The sequence below is a fragment of the Talpa occidentalis genome, unplaced genomic scaffold (genome assembly GCF_014898055.3).
Source record: "Talpa occidentalis isolate TD23 unplaced genomic scaffold, MPIMG_talOcc4v2.1 talOcc4.14, whole genome shotgun sequence".
NCBI lineage: Eukaryota > Metazoa > Chordata > Mammalia > Eulipotyphla > Talpidae > Talpa > Talpa occidentalis.
Window position 1 is genome coordinate 17,102,159 of NW_023601433.1, and position 22,976 is coordinate 17,125,134.

General features: G+C 46.2%; 1 protein-coding gene across 3 annotated transcripts in view; it reads right to left on the minus strand.

The window, feature by feature from the left end:
- CYFIP1 (cytoplasmic FMR1 interacting protein 1) overlaps nt 1-22,976 on the minus strand; it is an 84,975-nt gene that overhangs the window by 39,348 nt on the left and 22,651 nt on the right. For all 3 annotated transcript variants that reach the window (XM_037510147.2, XM_054694807.1, XM_037510146.2), the window contains exons 2-12: nt 18,308-18,430; nt 18,145-18,234; nt 16,631-16,708; nt 16,276-16,377; nt 14,691-14,872; nt 8,048-8,144; nt 7,831-7,959; nt 6,541-6,645; nt 4,656-4,747; nt 3,520-3,637; nt 291-413 (exon numbers count right to left, since the gene is read on the minus strand). In XM_037510147.2, the coding sequence (XP_037366044.1) occupies nt 291-413; nt 3,520-3,637; nt 4,656-4,747; nt 6,541-6,645; nt 7,831-7,959; nt 8,048-8,144; nt 14,691-14,872; nt 16,276-16,377; nt 16,631-16,708; nt 18,145-18,234; nt 18,308-18,424 (1,233 nt within the window). In that variant the 5' untranslated portion in view covers nt 18,425-18,430. The remainder of the gene's footprint in view (nt 1-290; nt 414-3,519; nt 3,638-4,655; nt 4,748-6,540; nt 6,646-7,830; nt 7,960-8,047; nt 8,145-14,690; nt 14,873-16,275; nt 16,378-16,630; nt 16,709-18,144; nt 18,235-18,307; nt 18,431-22,976) is intronic.

Genomic DNA, 22,976 nt, shown 5'->3' on the forward strand with positions numbered 1-22,976 from the left:
ACAAGTCTTAAATCATGCACATGTTCCTGAAAACTGACTTTCAGTGAAATGACATAAAAGGAAACCTTATCCTGAAGTAACAGCATTTCATTTAACTCTAGCATTTCTTTGCTCTCATCAACGTTAGGAAAAAAACACTGAATGAGATGACATTATCTGAGGACCTGCTGTGTGTTCTTGTTTGCCAGTGGTAAAAGAATAAATCACTTTTGACCCAAAAGACCAGAGTTAATACTGAAAAAACATCAGTTTCCTGAACTTCCGTGGAGAAGCGAGTGCCAGCCACCTACCACTTCCATGACATGGGCGCTCCACTGAGACAGGAGCTGCAGACCCTGCAGCGCCAGGTCGAATAGCTTCCGGTACTCAGAGTCGGTCTTCTGAGCTTCCTGGCGGCCTGATCCTGTGACAACCTGGAGCAAGACACAAACGTTGAGAAGTCACCCTTTATTTAAAAAAAAAACACTATGTGCTTGGCGCCCGAGCAATCTACACCAAAGAAACAACTCGCAGAACACAGAAATGATGTGAGAATGACACACCCTCATGCAGCAAAAAGCTGGTAAATGCAGTGCCCAGACTGTGGGCGTCCTGGGCCCTCAAGGCTGAGAAAGATCACAGCTGATCAGGGTATTAGAAACTAACACATTAACCAGGTGCCTTGCATGTATCTGCTTACAGTAAACGATGAAAACTTAGACTGAAAAGTGGCTACCTAAGGAGAGGAAAGCACAGGATGGAAGGGGTGGCAGACTTCTTTGAATGTACAGCCTTTTAGAACCTCACTGTTTATACGGTCACTACAGAAAATTATATTAGGGGGAAAGAGCAATCCCTAAAACTCAAAAGCAAAATGAAACGATCTGAACTGGGCACTGAACGGGCATCAGTTCTGCACAGAAGAATCAGACAGAGTAAAGTGCCTGACAATTAGGTTTTCTGATTATAAAGGAAGTCTGACATTAGGCTTTTGGTGCTGAGGCATCAGTTACAAAGACAACCGACTCAAGTCAACTTACTGCCAGCTGTGTGACAGTCACCAGCTAAACTAAAGAACCAGGCCACCACACTCATGAAGCTCCCCAATCAGAAGTTTGGGTTGGCCTACGTAGCTGACCAACCCTGAGCTTCCTCTCACAAAACTTAATTTCCACTCTTAGGTTTGAAATTTGCTACTTAAATGAATCCTCAAAACCCCAGCACCCTGCACTCAACCCCAATAAGGGCAGAGCCCAGATCCGCTGTCCCTCCTGCTCTCTACCTGTGACCTTGCTCTGTCCTTGGAATCTGCTGTGTACCCTCCACGAGCTCTAAGAAATAAACCTTATTTTTCCCCGAAGGCCCTTGACGGTTGTTGCAGAGGTGGGTACTACAAATGTTAGGAACTATAAGGCCTGTTCTAGTCACAGCTCTGACCCCAGCTGGGGCAATGTCTGTGGGGGCTGCCACAGTAGCATGGTTTAATAAAAAAAGCATCATCAGTGGACTGAGACCAACACAAAACCACTTCAAGTTGCTTTGAAAAACAATGATTTAACATCCCTAGAAACCTAAGGACAAGATTAACTGCAAAATCAATCTTAGATTTTAGTAATTACATTGCTATTACAATATATATTATTTTAAAGCTTTTTTAAAAAAAAAGATTTTATTTATTTATGCATACAAGAGCTGGGGTACAGGCCAGAGGTGTGGGGGGTGAGAGGATTCACCAGAGACAGAGTGAGGAACAGAACAGGCAGGTTGACCGAACTACACTGCTGAGGGGAGCAGCGGGTGAGTCAGAAGAGTTCTGCTGCCCCATGTGGGTTGCTCCCTGGCCAGCCAGCCTGGCGGGGGGATTGAACTTGTGCTGCAGAGGCTGCGGAAGCTTCATAGGTTGTGTCTTAACCCCCTTGAGCCACCAGGGAGGCCCCAGCATATATTATTTTATATAGCAGTTCCCCCTTAATCACAGGAGATACATTCCAAGAGCCCCAGTGAATCCCTGAGACTATAGATAGCATCTAACCCTACATGTACTGTATTTTTTCCTATACATACATACCTAGAAAAAGTTTATAAATGAAGAACAGTAAGAGATTAATGACAACAATAAAATAGAATGATTATAAAAAATATACTATAATAAAGGTTATATGAACGTGGTCTTTCTCTTCCTCAAAATATCATATTGTACGTATTATTTTTAGATCGTGGTTGACTGTCGGGTAACTGAAACCACGGAAAGCGAAACCACAGGTAAGGGGGAACTATTGCATTACAATATGTAACTATATTGTTTCTAATAAGTATATTTCTATTACAATACATTATAATATTACATATCACAATACAGAACTACATTGTTTTGAGTAATTATATTGCTATTAGCAGTGACAGTACTGCTATTTTTAAACTGTTGAGTTTATATTGAGATATTAAGTCAAAGCATCCTGAAATCATTAAGAACGAGGAGATTTAGCATGGAAGAAGGAAAAAAAAAGAAACAAATTGAAGTAGAGTGATTTCAAAACAGTATTTAATGTTAACTGATACAAAAAGCAAAGGAATCCAGCTTTGACCCTGTTTCCCAGAGAAGTAAAGTGCAGCTGTTCTACTATTCCATCCTGCTGTAGCCCTAACCTCAAGCCATCTCCCTGCCTGACCCTTTAAATCTCCCCTCTGCCCTCACCAAGGTGGGGACATGCCTTGGGATTGTCCCATGGCCACGGACCCAAATCATGACTCCTATTCTTGAAAAATCACCTTTCCTGACTGTATTACAGCTTGACCATCTCTCGGTAGACACGACAGTCCTGCAGCACTAACTGCTGAACCCTGACCCTGACCCTGACCTCACTGCTCTGCACACCAGGATTTGAAAAGTGATATTCTGTTGCTCCCCCATACTCAGACCCCCTTCCACCCACCCATCATGAGCAGTGCTAGCTGGAGCCATGTGTGACAGGTAGGGAGGGTGTAACCCACCATAGCAAGCCTGGCTACGGAGTGGGAAGGAATTAAAAAGACCCACAGCCAAGGAAACATCACATGTCCCTATGCCCAACTCTAGACCTTTCTCTGGATGTCAGATGCCACACTGACCCCCAAGGTTTATGCAGCCTCTGGGTTGGGGACAGCTTCCTTATAGATACAAAAGACCATGAGTCAGAATCACCCCTCTTTTCTCAGAACCTCCGCACCCCTCCTAGCAGCTTGGAACCATGAGATCAGACTAGGAAACGCCACATAATTCATGGTCTCTTCCTCAATCCTTTCTTTTGGGATCCCTAATGTTTTCCTGAAAAAAAAAAAAAAATGGTAATTTTGGTATAGGTGAACAGAAACAAACAATGCTAATCCCACTACCTTGTTCATTAAAAAAAAAGGGGGGCGGCCTAAGTATTTGATAGTAAAATATGCTTTCATGGTAACAGAAGTCAACATTTCAGTGCAGAGAAAACAGTGACACTGCAGGGCCCCCTCTGTCCTGGGGGGCCTTGAGTTGTTGGGGGAGTGTGGGCGTTGGTGGCTCACCTCACTGTTGCTGTATCGAGCCAGCTCTGAAATGAAGCGCATGTGGTCCTCCCGGATCTGGATCATCTGCTCGCAGATGTTGTACTGTGGGCTGCTGCCAGATGACGTGCACGTCCATCTGGGGGTGATGGGGATGCACATGTTACCCGACAGGGCCCACACAATGCTATGCATCACAGCATGGCTCTCTGTGGTTATAACTGTGTTGCTTAAGGGTCAAGTGTGCTCACTATCATTTGCTAATTGTGAGCTATAGAGCCCTTACAGCTGGTGTTGGCCAACTTTCTCTGTTCAAGGCCAGAAATTAAATCTTTTAGATTTGTGGGCCAAGTGTCTCTGTCATAGAATCATCCTTTTTTTTTTTATTTTTTTATTTTTATTAATTTATTTATACAAGCACTGGGTACAGTCAGAAGCATGGGAGGGTGAGAGAATTCACCAGAGCCAGAGCGGGGAGCAGAGCAGGCAGAAGGACCAAAGCACACTGCTGAGGGGAGCAGCGGGCGGCAGGAGAGGTCTGCGTGCCATGTGGGACCCTCCTCCGGTGGCCTGGGGTCAGCCAGGGATCGAACCGGCACTGCAGAGGCTGCGGACAGCTTTGCAACCCAGCACTCAACCGCTGCGCCACCGGGGAGGCCCATCCTTTTTTTTTTTTAAAAAAAAAAACAACCCTTTCAAAAGGTAGAATGCTCTCAGCAACAGAAACCTTACAAGAGAGGCCTGGGCTCCAGCCTCAGGTGATAGCTTTGTAACAGACCACTGCAAGACACGAGCAAACACCTACCCCCTACCAGGCTGGTTGCTAAGCATCCACCAGCTCAGAGAACTTGCTTACACTTGCACATTCTTGACCTGCACTGTCTGAAAGAACTCTGGGATGATGGAAAAGGTCTGCTGCCCAATAGAGCAGCCACTTACACTGCCGAGCATTTGAAATGTGGCTGTGCTACTAAGGAAATAAATTATACTTTTTAAATGAGTTTCAGGGTAAATAGCCACACACCTAGCAAGGCATTCCTATTATGCATTCACTTACAGATGAGTGGTAATGTCAAAGGTATTATCTCTAGATAAATAAGTAGAGTGTTAGAAAGAACAATCAGAATACTGCAGAAGGCAGCTCACTCTCCTCCTACCGAGATTTATTTTCCTCATAGTGGGCGCTGGTCTTGATGTATCTTGACAATTCTATTTGCATGTCCCCGAACAACGGAACCACCTGGAGTTGCTGCATTCAGAAAACAAAAGGGAAAAAAATAGGGTCATTATGTGTGTTCAATTACCAAATACATAATCACAAGAAGAATGAGTAATGCTAATAATTACTGTGGGCTGAATGCAATCCCTGCAAATCACTTCTACAAAAAATAAATAACCTCCACATTTACTTTAAGAGGAACAAAATGCAGTTTAAGAACCAGAATTCACAAAGCCAATTCAAATATTAAAATTAACCTAACTTGCTGTAGAAACATGGTCATTAAAAAAAAAAAAAAATTTCTATATACTAACAAACAACTAGAAAACAAAAATTGGCAATAACATCAAAAAAATTAAAAATGTATGATAAATCTAACCAAATAGGCAGAAGATCTCTAAACACAAATATTACCAAAAATACTAGAGAATTTTTAAAGTTCTAAGCAAATGGAGAAATGTATCAGGTCATCTATTGGAAGATTTGGTAATTTAAAAATATCAATGCTCCCTAAATTGAGCTACAGAGTAAATGGAATCTTAAACAATATTCCAACAGGGGAAAAAAATTTCCCAGAGGAAAATTGGGCAGTGAATGTATGTGTGTACATGTGCATAAATCAGCAAGTCAATTCTAAAATATATTTCAAAATATGAAAAGACAATAACAAAGAAAATGTTAAAGAAAAAAACTGGAAGGCTTTTTGATAAGCAGGCCTAATCAAGACAATGTGACCCTGGAGCATGAGTAAATACCAGTAGCACAGGACAGAACCTAAGACAGCCACACACACACAAACCTGCTTTATGACCCAGGTAACAGTGTAGTGCAGTGGAGGTTGAGGGTAGGTGGGGGCAGATGCTCTTTTCAGTAAAGGACACCCATGCCCAGAGTTCAATGCACATCCATAATGGGGAAAAAATACCCACGTATGTCAACTCCCTACCTCACACCACACATAGAGACCAGCTGCAGAGGGACTAAAGCTCTAGATGGAAAAAGAAACAGTAATGCTTCTAGAAGGTAACACAGGAGAAAAACAGGAGTCTGCTATTTGCAAATTTCTTAAACAATGAAGATCAACATATTGGACTGCATTAAGAATGTCTATTCACCAAACAATACCTTTAAGAAAGTGAAAAGAAAAGCCACATACTTGTATCTGCCAAAGCACATGTACCCAGAACATATAAAGAACCGCAAACTAACATAGGAAAAAAGAACAAGAAACTTGAAGCAACTTCACAAAACTGAACAAACAAAAGGTTGATGTAGCATGAAAGGTCATCAGGGCAATGTCAACTAAGGGAAACTCTAGACAATTAGGTCACCAAGAACATACGGTGCAGGAGCCCCCATCACCTCCAAAAGTGACATTGTCAAGTGTTGGTGCGTATGTGGAGCATTGGGAATGCTCCCTCACTGCTGGTGGGAATTCAAATCAGCACAGCCATGTGGGAGAATCATTAGGTTCTACCTCTTGGCACTGAAACCAGTTGTGCCAGTGAGCCCCGGTCCCAGTCCCAGGCATATGTACAACAGAGCAGCAAAGGCACACAAACCAGCACTGCTCATAGCAGCTAAAACCCAGAAACCACCTTCCTTCACCACAGCAGCAGGCATATATAAACAGGTACAATCATGAAATGAACTGCTGCGCCACAATGAAAACCTGAGGACTGCAGTGGCTGGGTGTGCGGGGATTCTCACAGACAAAGTGAGTGAAGCAGCCAGATGCAGGATCACACATGGCACAATTGTCTTCACCACCAGTTCAAACAAGGCAGAACTGATACAGGGCAGGAAAAGGGAATGTAACATACCTTGAAGTACTTGTCGATTTTGGATAAGTTTATTCTTTTCTTGGCATCTAGTTTATAGATGTTGCTGACACTCCCATCCATCAAGTACAGACCAAACCCCATGACCTGAAAGTCACAGAATGGACAGAAAACTCAGACCTTTGAGGTTAATTACCCCAAGTATGAATACTGCTACAGCTCTTAATTTTTTTTAAGATATATTTTTATTTATTTATGCAAACAAGAACAGGGATGTAGGCCACAGGTATGGGGGTGGGCGTGGGTGGATGAGAGGATTCACCAGAGTCATAGTAGAGAACAGAACACGCAGATCTACTGAAATATACTGCTGAGGGTGAGACAGGGGAAGTCTGCCATGCCATAGGGGTTAGTTCCCTGGCCAGATATCAAACTCATGCTGCAGTGGCTAGTGATAGCTTGATAGCACTGAGACTTTAACCCCTGTGCCACCAGAGAACCGCAGCTCATTCTGAAATGATAAAGCACTCTTCTTCCAAAAAGTACCTTTAAATAGCTAATAAATAAATAGCCCTTCACATCCTTTTTCTTTCACATAGGTCATTTCTTGAAGCTACTTCAATGTCCCACAGGTACATACAGTCTCATCAAGTACAACGTAATACTAAACAGTTTCAACATGCACCCACAGCCAGGGCTCTTCCACAGACAGCGCAACCAAGAAGTCATCAAGGAGCACTTCGCTGGACAGCGCTGCTCTAGTCCCACCCCTCCAAGGTGCTCTGTCGGGGGAGAGGACCTGGGCGAAGCCTGTGTTGGCACACTGGCAGGGAGGGCTCTGGGCCCGAGGAATACCCAGTGCAGGGACCTGCGGGGCTGTCCTTGGCCAGGTGGTGGGCAGAGCAGAGGGAAGGAGGAAATGCCCTCTCATCTTCCTTGTGAGAACGTGGTTGAAAATCTCCCCAATGGGAAACAGAATAATAAAGAATATGGTGAACGTCTTGTTCTTGACCAACAAAAGTCAATTATAATCACGGTGACAGGAATATACTGAATTCCTAGGACTTACATGCTTGACAGGTCCTGACTAACCTCAGCTACCAAGTGCTAATGCTGAAAGTGGGCCCTTGACCCAATACCTGATCCACCAGCACCTTCTCCAGTGGTGTGCGTGTGACCCATCAGCATGGGGTCCAGCCTGACACACTCTCACAGGAATGTGTTGAGAACCTGAGAGCAGAGGGTATGTGCGACTTGGGTGCCATCCGGAAGGCACAGTGGACAAAAGCGGAGCCTCCAAGAAGAGACATGGGCGCTCCCACCCCCACATACCTTCAGCAGCATATGCTTCTCGCTGGGTGTCAAGTACATTCTGTTCTCGTAGTAATCTACACACAGGTTCACGATGTCTGCAAGCAGCTCTTCGTAGCCAGAGATCACTTCGAGCTGCTGCTGCAGAGACTGGAAGACAGAGTGGGGACTCATGCCCTTGAGGGCTCCCTGCCCTACCCTCCTCCCCAAGATGCACTCTAAGACATGCAGGTCTTACCTGTGTGATCTTGTTGTGGTTGGCCAGGAACATGGACAGATTCTGTGATTCCTGGATGGACTGCGGGTCTGCCATTTTCCGTAAAAATTGAGCAGCTCTTTGGAAGCAGAAAAATAGGGTTAATTAACTCACAAGTGTAATGATTATTAAAAAACAAAATGAAAGCAAAACTGGAATATCAGGATGACTTTACTCTCGCTATAATTATATGCAGAATTGTGAGTATTAGAAGCTGGTCAAGGGTTTGGCTTCCTTGCCTCCAAGGTTAGTCTCTCACCAACCTGGACAGCTCACAACTCCGCTATCCACAATTAATGGACTTTCTCAGAGATGTGGTGGCGCCACCCAAAGGCGTACCTCAAAGGATAGCTTGCACACTGGCCTGACCCCTGGGCTCCATGTCCCCAAATCTGAGAAAGTCACAGTCCCTGTGACTCCTAGGGCTTGGCACGAAAGTCAGTTGGCACCATTCAACTTCATCAGAGCCAGTGGGCTGCGACGCCACCCACAAGTCAGAGGCCACAGCCAGTTCCACAAAGGTTTCAAGACAGAATCCTGGTCCCTCCATCAATTTGCAGTTCCATCTTGATCAAACTCCCCAAAGATTCTGGCACTAATGCCAACATGGAGCATAGGTTTTTCCACACCACAAAGCAGTTCTCTAACACCAGCTTCATAGCCTATGGTTTGACTCCAGTCTGACACTATCTATCTGGAGATAGCATCAGAGCCTACAAATAAGGGGCTACAAACGTACTTCCCCGCCCCCCACCCTTCAGACTCAATTACAGGTCTAGTTTGTCATCTGAGCTTCTGCCTCACAGCTACGGATTGGAGGTCCCAACAATTCCCTCCTTGGGTCTGATTCATTTATTAGTGTTAGAATGGCTCACAGCACTCAGAGAAACATTTTACTTAGTAGATCACTGGATTTTTTTTTAATGAAAGGATGTAACTCGGGAACATCCAGATGGAAGGGAGGCACAGGGCAGGGAGTAGGAGAGGGTCACAGAGATGCCATGGCCCTCTGAGCGCCATTCTCCCCAAATTTCCATGTATCCACTAACTTCTCTGAACCCCATCCTTTTATGCTGTTATGGAGGCTTTATTGCAAAGGCATTACTGATAGTCACCACTGGCCACTGGTAACTGAACTCAATCTCTAGCACCTCACCCCAAGTCGGAGTGCAGAGGTGGGAGGGGGAAGGGGCAGTGAAAGTTCTAATGGAATGACTGATTTTTCTGGTGGCCAGTCCCCATCCTCAGGTAACCTAGGGGCTTTCCAAAAGTTGCCTCATTAACAACGAAAGACACATTTTTCACTCTCATCACAGGAAGCCCTAAGGGTTTAGGACCTTTGTGCCAGAAATGGAGGAGACAAAATAACGTTTTCCTTAGTATACATCACAATATCACAATATCTCCTGAATTCATCTGACAACAGCTGTCCAATCTCCCCATGGGGCTGAGCAGAGAAGGACACATGCAGAGGGATGTGCACACTCACGTCCAGAAAAAATGCGAGGCAAATGCTGCGCTTCCATGGTCAAGCAAAGGAGCGTGAGGTGGGGGTGTGAGGACTCTGCACATCTAGTGCAGAGTGGAAACTGCTCATATAAGGACATGTTTGTGTAGTCTAGAACCTTGGGGATTTTCCTAAAGAAAAAGTCCCATGGCAAAGACTGATACAGCCCCCAAGTCATTTCCTTCCCTTCCTCCTTTGGAATAAACCTTTAATTTCCATGGAGCAGCCATGTTCCTCATACCGACACGACCCTGGCTGACCCATGAGGTATAATGCCAAGCGGTGTAAGGAGCTGGGAAGTTTATTTATAAGGGATCATGTGGGCCCCTCTATGCATCTTCTGTAGCTGGACTCCTTCTTGTAGCTTAAAACCTCTTAGAATAGAAAAATAGGACTAAGCAGAATTAAATTCTACCCATCCTTTGTTCTCTTTTCTCCCTAATCCCCTCTCCGTGATTAACTTTTTATTTTATTTTTTTTAGATTTATTTATTTATTTATATAAGCACTGGGTACAGTCAGAAGCGAGGGAGGGTGAGAGGATTCACCAGAGCCAGAGTGGGGAACGGAACATGCAGACTGATGAAGTACACTGCTGAGGGGAGCAGCAGGCAGCAGTAGAGGTCTGCACGCCATGTGGGACCCTCCCCGGTGGCCAGGCTCAAACCTGCACTGCAGAGGCTGCGGGCAGCTTCGAAACCCATCGCTCAACAGCTGCACCACCAGGAGAGGCCCTTCTATTTTATTTTATATATTTTTTACATCATTTTTCATTTTTGCACAATGTATGCATTTTCATCTTGGTTATAGTCCCCATGCAATTCCCACCCCCCCCTTACCTTGACCCTACTCCCTCCTCCCCTCCCTCCCGCCAGCCCCCCCACCCCGTGCCTCTGGTTTATAGTTACTTGTTGATTTTGATTTTTACTTTATTATAATTAGTCTTTTTCCTGGTCCCTTATTTAGGTTTTCTAAATTCCATGATTAGCTTTCAACACGAAACTAATGTATTTTTCTCCAACCATTCCCAGGAACCTTGAAAACTGTGCTGTGTCTCCAACAATAATTTCCCGCGCCCCTTCAAAATGGACAACATCAAGGGCATGGGCTGGCCAGGCTGCTCACCCCAAAGGAATACTTGCCCTCCCCACCCCACTGAATAAGACACACACCGTAATTTACGACGCCTGCCTGTGGAGCTTCAGACCAGCGTCTCCCCGGACCTGGGAACACGCGTCCTTCACCCCCTTCACGCCCGCACATCCTTGCATTCCTCCCGGGGAGGTACAACCCCAGCTCCCCCCATTCAGAGAACTGGCTCAGTCCCGCAGACTCCCTGGGTGGCCACCTTGAGTAAACGTCTCTGTGAAAAGACATTCTCGGGGGTCAGAGGTTTCTGCGTGGGTGAAGGGCCCTGCTGGTGGCTGACACTCCCCCCTGCTGACTGGAAGGCGGACAGGACAGCCTGGGCGTGATGACCGGAGTGACCTCCAGCCTGTGGGCGTGGCTGGCAGGTGGCAGGAGGTGGAGCTTTGCAGGCCCCACCCCCTGCGCGGGGGCCGATGGGAAAAGGGGCGGGGCTGGGGCTGCTGAGGGCTGTCTGTAATGGCTCCTCACCAGGGGTTCAGGTGCCAAAAGCTCCCACTTGGGGTCAAGTTCAAAAGCTCCCCCTTTGTTGACTGGCTGCATGTCGGGGGAGGAGCCCGATAAGCTCCACCTTGTACCAGCTAGTTGGCCATGAGCACTGGGTCGGAGGGTGGTCCTCACGGATCCTCTCACAGGCATGCAAGCGGCCATCTTGGCCACCAAGCAACACATGAACAGCAGAGCCCTGGGGGGCGGGAGCCCGGGGGCCTGAACCCCCCCGGGGCCCTGCTGGGTCACAGGCCACCTGCCTCCGGACTTTTCGAGGAGGGGGCTAGGGGAGAGAGAGAGAAATTGCAATCTATTTAAGTCACTGTTACTGCTTTAGGTCTTAAATCATACACAGTTAAGCCTAATGTTAACTATTATAGTGACATTTCTTTTTAAAGTGTTTTAATTTCCCCCATCTTTCCCTCTTTTTTAAAGTAAAACAATCTTTATTATTATTGAAGTGTTCAGTTTATTGGTATTAACGGTTGCTGAGGCTTTGGGGGTGGAGACTAAGGAAGGGATCAAGGATAAACTGTTCTCTGTTTTCCTGAAGCTTCGTTATAACCATATGGGTTATCTTGGCATTGACACTCAGAAGAGGTTGTACTGGTAGCTACCAGATGGGTACAGATAAAATATGTGAGAGTGGGTGTAAGAGCTGGGGAGAAAAGGGGGCTACTGTCTGGGAAAACAAACCAACAGGGGGTCCCATATAGAGGTCAAGGGAAAAGGCCACTAGAAGGGCTGTAGGGGTGCTCTCTCCTAGCCTTCCCACAGAGTAGTCCCGTCTTTAAACTGTTTAACAGACAGATTTTGGAATAAAAGTACTGCGAAGGGGAAAAAAATGCTTATTTTAAAATTAAAAATCAGGATGCTGTCCACCTCCCCCATTTCCGTGTGTCGAAAGTCTAGAAAGCTGCTCAAAATCACACAGGAAGTGATACGTGCAGAAGTTGCTGTCCCAGGCTGGGCCTGTCCACCCTCCTTGCTACAAAGCCCAAACTGCCCAGTCACATGTACTTGAATCCCACAAACACTATTATAAAATAGGAATAATTCTGAAAGACCTTCCTGTTTGATTTCAGGTGGTTAAATAGATTAACTCCAAGATCTCTAGTCTTGAAGATCTAGGCTTCTGCACAGAACTGATTCTTTTTTAATTTTTTAAATTTTATGTATTTTTTATATTATTTTTCATTTTTGCACAATGTATGCATTTTCATCTTGGTTATAGTCCCCATACAATTCCCACCCTCCTTGTTTTGATCCTGCTCCCTCCTCCACCCCCCCCCCCCATAGTGTGTCTCTGGTTTGTAGTTGCTTGCTGCTTATTGATTTTGATTTTTAATTTATTATAATTAGTCTTTGTCCTGGTCCCTTATTTAGGTTTTCTAAATTCCTGCTATAGGTGAGACCATCCAGTATTTTTCTTTTTCTTTCTGGCTTATTTTGCTGAGCATGATCCCTTCTAGCTCCATTCATGTTGCTGCAAATTGCATGAGTTTATCTTTTTTGATTACTGAGTAATATTCCATGGTGTATATGTACCACATCTTCTTGATCCAGTCATCTATTTTGAGGCATTTGGGTTTTTTCGATAGCTTAGCTATTGTAAATAGTGCTGCTATAAACATAGGGGTGCAGGTGCCCTTTTGAATTAATGTTTCTGTGTCCTTTGGGTAAATACCTAGGAGTGGAATTGCTGGATCATATGAAAGCTGCCATCTTTAGCAGATTGAGGAATCTCCACACAGGTCTCCATAGTGGTTGGACCAGTTTGCACTCCCACTAGCAGTGCAGGAGAGTTCCTTTTTCTCTGCATCCTTGCCAACATTTGTTGTCGCTAGTTTTTTTTAATATGTGCCGTTCTCACTGGTGTGAGATGGTATCTCATCATAGTTTTGATTTGCATTTCCTTGATTACAAGTGATGTTGAACATTTTTTCATATGCCTAGTGGCCATTTGCATTTCCTCTTTGGAGAAGTATTTTTTTTTGAGCTCTTTTGCCCATGTTTTGACTGGGATGTTTACTTTGTTTTTGTTGAGTCTCGTCAGCTTTTTGTAGATTTTTGTGATCAGTCCTTTATCATTAGTGTTGTGTTCTGCACAGAACTGATTCTAAGTGATGGAGTGTGAGTACTGATTTCACAGACAAAAGGCTTGAAACTGGGGTGCTCTAGCTCCACTCTTGCTGTGTCAGGCACAAATCTCTGGCACCTGGTGCTAAATTGCATGTCAATTTTATTTTGAAGACACAGCAAGTTACATGATTTCAGATGCAGCATAACTACAGCCCACTCAGCAAAGTAAAATCCCTCCCAATATAATTGCATAGCTACGATACCTTCTCTAGTAGAGGAAACAGAAGTCAGCATCTCATTCCAGCCAAACAGGCCTTCAACAGCCCCAGCAGACTCTCTGCAGAGAGTCCACTATGAGATAACCCATTTTGCTCTGTCTCACCACCCTCTCTCTTCCCGTCACCAAGTGCCCCTCAAGTTTTCCAAAAGTGTACTGCTATGCCACACCCACCTTTTCCACTCCTGTTTTCTTTAAACTAAAACTCTCACTTTGAGATTCCTGCCCCTGATGATTTCCAAATGAGTGCTGGTGATGCCATCAGAAATTAACCAGGCTCAGCAAGCCAGGATGTACTGGGGTCAAGATGACCCAGGAGGAATAACAAAGTCTGAGGGCTGAATGTGACAACTACCAGAAACATCAGCTATGACAAGCTGTTGCCATGGGCTGCTGGCTTATGACTGACTTTGTTTAAATCAATATAAAAAGACCAGCTTGAGAAGAGATGTCAGAATGGCTTCTTAGGGGGTTATGCCCACCATTTTCTCAGATTTGCTGGCCACTTTCAGAAAATAAAAGCCAACTTACAGATTCAATTCCTGTCTCTGCTACTAGCGTCTGTAGTAACAGGCAGCACCATGAACCCAGCCTATACCTATCAGTGGTCCAGGGGATTTGGAAGTTCCATGTGAACCCCTGAGTCCACAGGCTAGTGCTTCTCACTATTGTGATAGTGTACACCTACCAGTGAGTGACAAGCAAGTGTCCCCTAAGGCTGCAGAACCCATCTGCCCCTACCCCCCGCCAAGATACCATCCCAGTCAAAGACCCCGCAGTGACCCCAGCACCCTATGAGTAGGAACAATTCTTGTATACATCTTTCTTCCCAAGGGCACAGAGTGCCTGGAGGTCTTCAGTGGACACTGAGAAGTGACTAGGACACCAGAGCCCCCACTAGCTTCATGGAACCACAATATGCACTGCCCACAAGAATGCACTGCAGCACCCAGGCTCTGACCCTTGGAGCACATACCCCAACAGTCCCAAAACTGGTAAACAGCTGCCACCGGCCAGCAGTGACCATTTCAGCACACATAGTGTGCAAACCTGCTATGAGCTGGGCAGGCCGTTCCCCAGGCACCACCCCGCCTCCCCACTGCCTGTGCGCTGGCCATGGCTCACCGCTTGTACGCTGAGTGGTCATTCTTCACGCTGCACTTCATGTTCTTCAGCTCGTCCAGCACAGCAAACATGTTGATAAACTTGCCCAGCGTGATCAGGTAGGCTTCAGACACAAAGTCCTTCCTCCTCTCGGCGTGGCACAGGCGCCTCACCTCCCCACAGAAGCGCTCGATGGCGTTTCTCTGGGTCGAGGAAAGAAAGGCAGGAAAGTCACTGTAGGGGATGAGCTGACCCCACCCCCAGCTTCAAGCTCGGGGTCTGGATTAACTGCTACTCCCTGAAAAACTCTCACCAAATGGGAGTTTACAAATGGGTATTTACAAGCCAGGTGAAGAGGCTGGTTTCTATAAATAAAAGTCCACACTGCTCTGTCCTGCCACAATCGTTTATTTTGCACTTTACCAACTATGTCCCTTTAGTAAAAGAATTTTGTTGATCAAGCCAGCAAAGTTACTGAGCAAAATGTTCCTATAAAATAGTGGCTTAGCTTTCTGAGGTCAAAGTAGGGAAGGGGGCCTCCCTGGTGGCGCAAGGGGTTAAGACACAACCTATGAAACTTAATGCAGCTGCTGCAGTACGAGTTCAATCCCTGGCCAGGGAGCTACCCACATGGCGCAGCAGACCTCTCCTGACTCACCCGCTGCTCCCCTCAGCAGTGTATTTCAGTAGATCTGCCCATTCTGTTTCCCTCTGTCTCTCGTGAATCCTCTCACCCCCCACACCTCTGGCCTGTACCCCCATTCTTGTATGTATAAATAAATAAATCTTTAAAAAAAATTATGGAAGAGGATCCTCTCTCTCTTAAAAATTCAACTTCAGAAGGAATCAATAAGAAAAGCCTTCCATGGGCCTCCCTGGTGGCGCAGCGGTTGAGCGCTGGGTTGCGAGGCTGCCCGCAGCCTCTGCAGCGCCGGTTCGATCCCCGGCTGCTCCCCGGCCACCAGAGGAGGGTCCCACATGGCGCGCAGACCTCTCCTTCCGCCCGCTGCTCCCCTCAGCAGTGTACTTCGGTCCTTCTGCCTGCTCTGCTCCCCGCTCTGGTGAATTCTCTCACCCTCCCGCGCTTCTGACTGTACCCAGTGCTTGTATAAATAATAAATAAATAAATCTTTAAAAAAAAAAAAAAGAAAAAAAAAAAGAAAAGCCTTCCAACGTTTCCAAATTACATCTTTCCAAAGCCAGCAAGCCCCTTCCAAAGCCTGCTTCACCAAAAGGCCAGAGAAGTCAGGGCCAGGCCCAGTGGAATGGAAGGTCAGGCAAGGCTGAAGGAAAGCCTCCAAAAAAGCCAGAGGGCTCAAGAGCACACACTGGCAGTAAGATAAACACTGTACTTGGAACCGACAGAACCAGTCTTCACGAAGGAAATACGAATTCGTTCTCAAAGAGAGAGAAGTGAAACACAAAACAAGCACTTATTCTGAAGGGGCTGGTCAAGCTCTAGGCTGTCACAGGCGTTAGTTCCCTACTGTCTCAGAAAGGACTTTAATTTACTGCACTTTGTTTAGTGAGTGCCATGGTGATGGTGGGTGAAACTTTGCATCCTACTTCTCTGCATTAAAACCCCTGGATTATCTTGCTGTTTTACCTGGAAGTACATAAAGTTCATCAGTTTTGTGACTTCAGGCTCCAGGACCTCCACAGTTTTCTCATAAATTTCCACTCTATTGGGCTGCTCATTACATTTCACCTGGGAAGAAACAGGAATGACATAAAGATGTCAGCCAACCTAAACAGGGGAAGATGTGCAAGGGTTGCTGGCACCAGCTGCCTGGGGACAGAATGGGGAAGCAGCCAGGTCTGACTGGAGTGGCGGGGAGGGGCCAGCTAGGGATAAGGGTGTGGCCAGCAGAGATGAAGGCAGGGCTGGCTGGAAGGGACAGACGACTCGGTGGGGTGTGGCCAGTAGTGATGGGTGGGGCTGGTGGGCGGGCCCAAGGCACCTGTGGGATGGCCCGGGAGCAGCTCCTCCAGGTGTACAGCATGACAGCATACTCTTGACCTTCCTCTAGCATCTCGTTCTGCAACGATCCACAAGGCAAATCAAAGGTGAGAAGGGGGATGATCATGAGAAAATCAATGTCAAAGTGCTACAATCCAAAGAACCAGAAAGCATCTTGATTCTCTCTTTAAGGGAGAGATAAGCAAGCACTAATCTGTGTGCCAAGAGACAGCGACTAAGAAGATGCAGATACTGCAGAAAGAGATCTTTGAGTACTTAACTGCTCTAGCGTCTACTTCTTTCCTATTGCTTCCTTTGCTAAAATTTGCAAAGATGGGGCCTCCCCGGTGGCGCAGCGGTTGAGCGCTGGGTTGCGAAGCTGCGCGCAGCCTCTGCGGCGCCGGTTCGATCCCCGGCTGCTCCCCGGCCACCGGAGGAGGGTCCCACATGGCGCGCAGACCTCTCCTGCCGCCCGCTGCTCCCCTCAGCAGTGTACTTCGGTCCTTCTGCCTGCTCTGCTCCCCACTCTGGCTCTGGTGAATTCTCTCACCTTCCCACACTTCTGACTGTACCCAGTGCATGTATAAACAAAACAAACAAACAAACAAACCAGCAAACAAATAAATAAAGCATGCCTCTATAAAAAAAAAAAAAAAAATTTGCAAAGATGTTCTTTAAAATATCAAGGTCAATTTGACAATGTTTTTAAGATGCTTTCAACTGTTCACAACCTTAGGATTTTCACTTAGAAGTTCATTCCAGCATTTTTTTATTATTAGGAAAAAAAGGGGGATATAAGTAAACATGCAGAAGTTGTTCAATTCTGGACATTTACAAAATGGGCACGCAGCCATTAAAATTACTTTTTCTAGGGCCTCCCCGGTGGCGCAGCGGTTGAGCGCTGGGTTGCGAAGCTGCCCGCAGCCTCTGCAGCGGCGGTTCGATCCCCAGCTGCTCCCCAGCCACCGGAGGAGGGTCCCACATGGCGCGCAGACCTCTCCTGCTGCCCCGCTGCTCCCCTCAGCAGTGTGCTTCGGTCCTTCTGCCTGCTCTGCTCCCCGCTCTGGCTCTGGTGAATTCTCTCACCCTCCCGCGCTTCTGACTGTACCCAGTGCTTGTATAAATAAATAAATAAAAATCTTTTAAAAAAAAAATTACTTTCTCTAGCACATTTTAGTGACATGGAAAAGTTTATGAAATCATTAAAATACATTTAAAAACAATCATTAAAATACATACAATACAATCATTAAAATAACAACTAATTCATGCATGTAATCTTACTTCTGTGTGAAGGCACAGCGAGTTAAGTGCAGCTATGTAAGAGGGAGAAGGGGCTTCCTCGAAATGCTGACAGACTTTTCTCAGGGACACAAATGATACATTTTCAGAAAAGTGTTCAAAAGTTCAGTCATTTTCTTTTTTTTACCTGACATCAGCATTATCCACAAAATACACATTTGCTGTTTAAACGTGCCCTTCCCACAGGCAAACAAAGACACGAATGGGAATTACCATGCTAGAATGAACAGTTGCTTGTTCGATGTATCTTGCAATGCCAGTGACAAATGCATTTCTGTCTTCAAAGTTAGTGTTGAAATTTGGCTGAAAGAAAAGAAAAGTCATCACATGGAGGTCAGCAATGCAGGCGGTTTGCCCAGTGGCCACCAGGACCCACCTGGTAGAGCAGCGAGGATGGCGGGGGCTCAATGCAGGGCTGCTGGTCGGGCAGAGGTAGCTCTTCCAGGAGGTCCACGTTGGACAGCGCATCCTCCAGTGTCACCTGGGCCGCCATGCTGGCCTAGAACAGACCACAAATCCGCCTATGCTATGCGGAAGGCAGGGGCACCCCAACAATTCTGGGGTAAGCTCATCAGGCCCCCACTCTGCTGTCTCCTCCCATGAAGACACTGGGATGACTGAGACAACCACGGACTATCCATCCCTGGGGCTGAGTATCTCTCCTGGGCCTGCCCACAGCAGGGCTGTGAGTCAGGGTAGTGCCTCCTGGCCCCCAGGGTTGTCAGGTACTAAACCACCACATGTGCAGTCAGTTCCTGCCACCCTTCCCACCTCTGGGCTGCTGCCCCTAGCGGAATTCTGAGAAGGGCTGACAACCTTCTCATTGGACTGGAGGGAGCACCCCTTCCAAGGTCACGTCAACCCCAAGGAAGCCAGCACAGCCTCTAAGGAGGCAACCTGCTCCCCTGCAGGCAAGTCTTCTCAGATGGTCACACTGTTGGGCCAGAGATGGAGGGGGCCAGGGTCCTGCCTCTCAGAGCAGCCTGCAGGGACAATGAAGGAGTGGAGGGGGTGGGGAGATGACAGACACGCAGGTAAAGCAGGGAGCGAGGGGACTGTCAGCAAAGGATCTAAAGCACAAATGCCTCAGCTGGTGTAGAGAAGCCTGGAAACAGAGGCACTATAACCTCAATACCTCTCGGTATTGGCTTCAGGGGAGAGAGCGTCCCAACGGAATGCTGCTCTGAGCAGGGTCAGGATTCCAGGAGTAGCTCGAACCCCAGACAAGGCACACTGAGCAGCTCTGAGCCAGACAGTAAGTGCAGGGCAGCTCCATGCCTTCTGAGGACACAGCAGCCGACAGGCAGCATGGGAAACTTAATGGAAGGAACATCCAGGCAATTCTCCCAGCACTGGCCCCAGACAAGCAGAGGATGTGGAAGTACCAGGGGAAGATGGCCACAGCTCCGGTGCACTGGTTCGAGAGCCAAAAAGAGAACCTCAGGGCACCGGAAAGCCCCAGGGGCAGTGCAGAGAGGAAGAAGCTCAGAAGAGCAGCCCACAAAGTTGCTCACACACTTGAGGTCCACCCCAAGCTGCACAAGCATGGATCTAACCCTCTACATCCCAGTCCCTGAGAAAACAGTCGGGTCCAGTCAGGATACTAAGAGGCTCTGAAAACAGACCGACTATGAATCACAACCCTTCAGAAGGTAGGTCAGAATTTCTGCCTAAAGCAGACTGGGTTGATTTCCTGCTAAAGTGAAAACATCCCTGGATTTAAACAGGCCCTAGAGTCTCCTAGTATAATATCCAATATGTCCAAACGCAATCCAAACTAGTCAGCACACAAGAACCAAGAATGTCTTAACTCATATGGGAAAAGATGAGCAACAGATTCCAACGCTGAGATAACACATTATAATTGTGTACCACCCTTGAAGGCAAGTATTACAAGAATGCTCTAAAAAAACAATAACACTCCCAAACTAAAAAAAGTAAAAGTTACAAATAAAGTAAATCTTTACATAGAGAACCAAAATGGAGTTTTAGAAATAAAAAGTATCATGGTGAAACTTTTAAAACTCTCTGCATGAGCTCAAGAGCAGAGGAATGATTCAGTGAACAGAGCAAAAGTGACCTAACGTGAATGACAGAGTGCGGAGAGATTGAAAACAAGGAAACGCCTCAGGGAGCTTTGGGCCTAGATGGTGTGACACTGTGTCAGCAGAGCGCACTGGGTGAGCAAGTGTGTGGTGTTGTAAAAGTAACTGAAGACAAGGATGAAAACATCCTAGATCTGACAAAAAAAAACTTTTTAAAAATACTTATTTATTTATGCATACAAGAATTGGGGTACAGGCCAGAGGTGTGGAGGGTGAGAGGATTCGCCAGAGACAGAGCGGGGATCAGAACAGGAAGACTGACAGAGATATACTGCTGAGGGGAGCAGTGGGAGAGACAGGAGAGGTCTGCTGCACTATGTGGGCAGCTCCCTGGCCGGGGATTGAACTCATGCTGCAGTGGCTGTGGATAGTTTCATAGGTTGCGTCTTAACCCCTTGCACCACCAGGAAGGCCCTTGACAAAAAATTTTCATCGAAGGCCTCCCCAGTGGCGCAGCAACTGAGCGCCGGGCTGCGAAGCTGCCCACAGCTTCTGCAGTGCCAGTTCGATTCCCGGCCGCTGGCGAGGGTCCCACATGGTGCACAGACCTCTCCTGCCACCCGCTGCTCCCCTCAGCAGTGTACTTTGTCAGTCTGCCTGCTCTGCTCCCCGCTCTGGCTCTGGTGAATTCTCTCACCCTCCCGCGCTTCTCACTGTACCCAGTACTTGTATAAGTAAATTAATTAATTAAAAATTTTTTTTCATCGAAAGATTCAAGAAGCTCAATGGCTCCCAAGCAGGATAAAGGCCATACCCAGACACATACACATCATAGTTCAATGACTGAAATCTAAACAGAAGAGGAAACGATGTTGAAAGCATCCACAGAAAGATGCTTGATTATCTAGACAGTGACCATTTGAATGCTTGTGGATTTCTGCTCAGAAAGCAGGGAGACCTGAGGAAGTGGAACAACACTTTCTACTCCTGAAAGAAAAGAAGTGTCTACCCAGCATCCTACATGGGGCAAAAATATCCTTCAGGAAAGAAAGATGAAATAAGGACATTCCCAGAGGAACATAAATTGAGATAATTTACGGACTTGCTAGAGCAAGTTGCAAGAAAAATGATGCCAGATGGAGACTTGGGACATAAAGACCCAAGAAAACTAAACAAAAAAATCAACAGTGATTGAACAGAATATACATCTAGAATTCTTTAAAAGACTCGTGGTGGCTGAAAACAAAAGCTGAAATATTGTCTGATGTGTTTTTTTCCTTATATATAAGTATAATAAGTGACAACTCCAACACAAAGGGGGAAAGGCAAAAGAACCTATGTGGTATTAAGATTTCTGTATTCTACTGAAAGTACTAATAGTATAATAATGATTCTATGTGAACTGAAAAGTTAAGCATCTACTTTGCAACTCCTAGAGTGACCAAGGTGGGCGGGGGTGGGGTGGTGGTACCATACAAAGCAATGTAATTCATTAAAAAACATCATTTAGCATAAATTAGGATGGAATACTAAAAAATGCTCAAATGACCTAAACGAGAACATGAAAAGGAAACAGAGCCATGGAAAACTAGGGAGGTCCAGGGAGAAGTTGGTGTTTGAGACCCAGAAAAGGGCTCTCTCTGATTCTGTAACCAATTTCTATGTGTGGGTTTTTTCTACACCAACAATTCTCCAACATCAGCTGAGTGTCTGACAATTCAACTCGACTCTGACATTGTCTCCTCAGAGAAAGAGTCAGAGCCTCCAAGTTAAGGGATCAGCCCTATAAGACTGCCTGCCTTCCCCCCACTCTGCCCACATCCCTTCAGAGACACATCCAAATTGTCACCTGGCTTCTGACTTCATAGCTCAGAGGTTCCAAAGTCCCCTTCCTTGGGTTTGACTAATTTGTTCTCACAGAACTCAGAGAAGCACCAGTTTATTATGAAAGCGCATAACTCAGGAACAGCCAGATGGAAGAGCACAGGGCAAGCTACGGGACAGGAGAACAAAGCTCCCGTGTTCACCTCCTCCCAGCACCTCCACCAATCAGAAAGCTCATCAAATCCCAACCTTTTGAGTTTTTATGGAAACTTCCTCACAGTGTGGTTGATGAAATCACTGGTCACCGGCAATGGGTTCAACCTCCAGTCCCTTCTCAGGGAAAATATGGGGGTGAGAATGAAAGTTCCAACCCTCCAATCACATGGTTGGTTCCCCTGACAACCAGCCCCCATTCTCAGGTGCTTTCCAAAAGCCACCTCATTCACATAAATTAAGGTGCGACTAAAAAGAGTTTGTTATGAATATCAAGACACTTCTAACTTTCTTATCACTTAAATTCCAAGGATGTTAGGAGCTCTGTGCTGGACACAGGGGAAGACATATATTCCTTACTATAAGTCACAAAATCATAGGTCCCACCAGAACCCAACCATACTGCTACCCTAACACAGATCTAAGGCTTCTATCCTCCTGTGAGAACTGTGAGTGATAAATGGCTTATAGGGCCTCCCTGGTGGCGCAAGGGGTTAAGCACAGCACTGTGAAGCTGTCCGCAACCTCTGCAGCAGGAATTCGATCGCTGGCAGGCCAGGGAGCTACCCACATGGTGCAGCAGACCTCTCCTGTCTCGCCCACTACTCCCCTCAGCAGTGTATTTCAGTCAGTCTGCCTGTTCTGCTCCCCACTCTGTCTCTGGTGAATCCACTCACCCTCTCACCTCTCTGGCCTTGTATGCATAAATAAATAAATCTTTAAAAAAAAAAAAAAGAAATGGGTTATAAGCCAAAGAAAGGGGGAGGGGGTCAGATAATAGACCGAAATGTAAACATATCAATAATTACATTAATCATAAATAGCCTAAACATACCAATTAAAAGACAAAGATTGTCAGAATAGATTAAAAAAATTCTAGCCCAACTACATGCCATCTACAGAAACTTATCTGAAATCTAATGACATGGGTAGGTTGAAAGTAAAAGGGGGGACAATAAACCA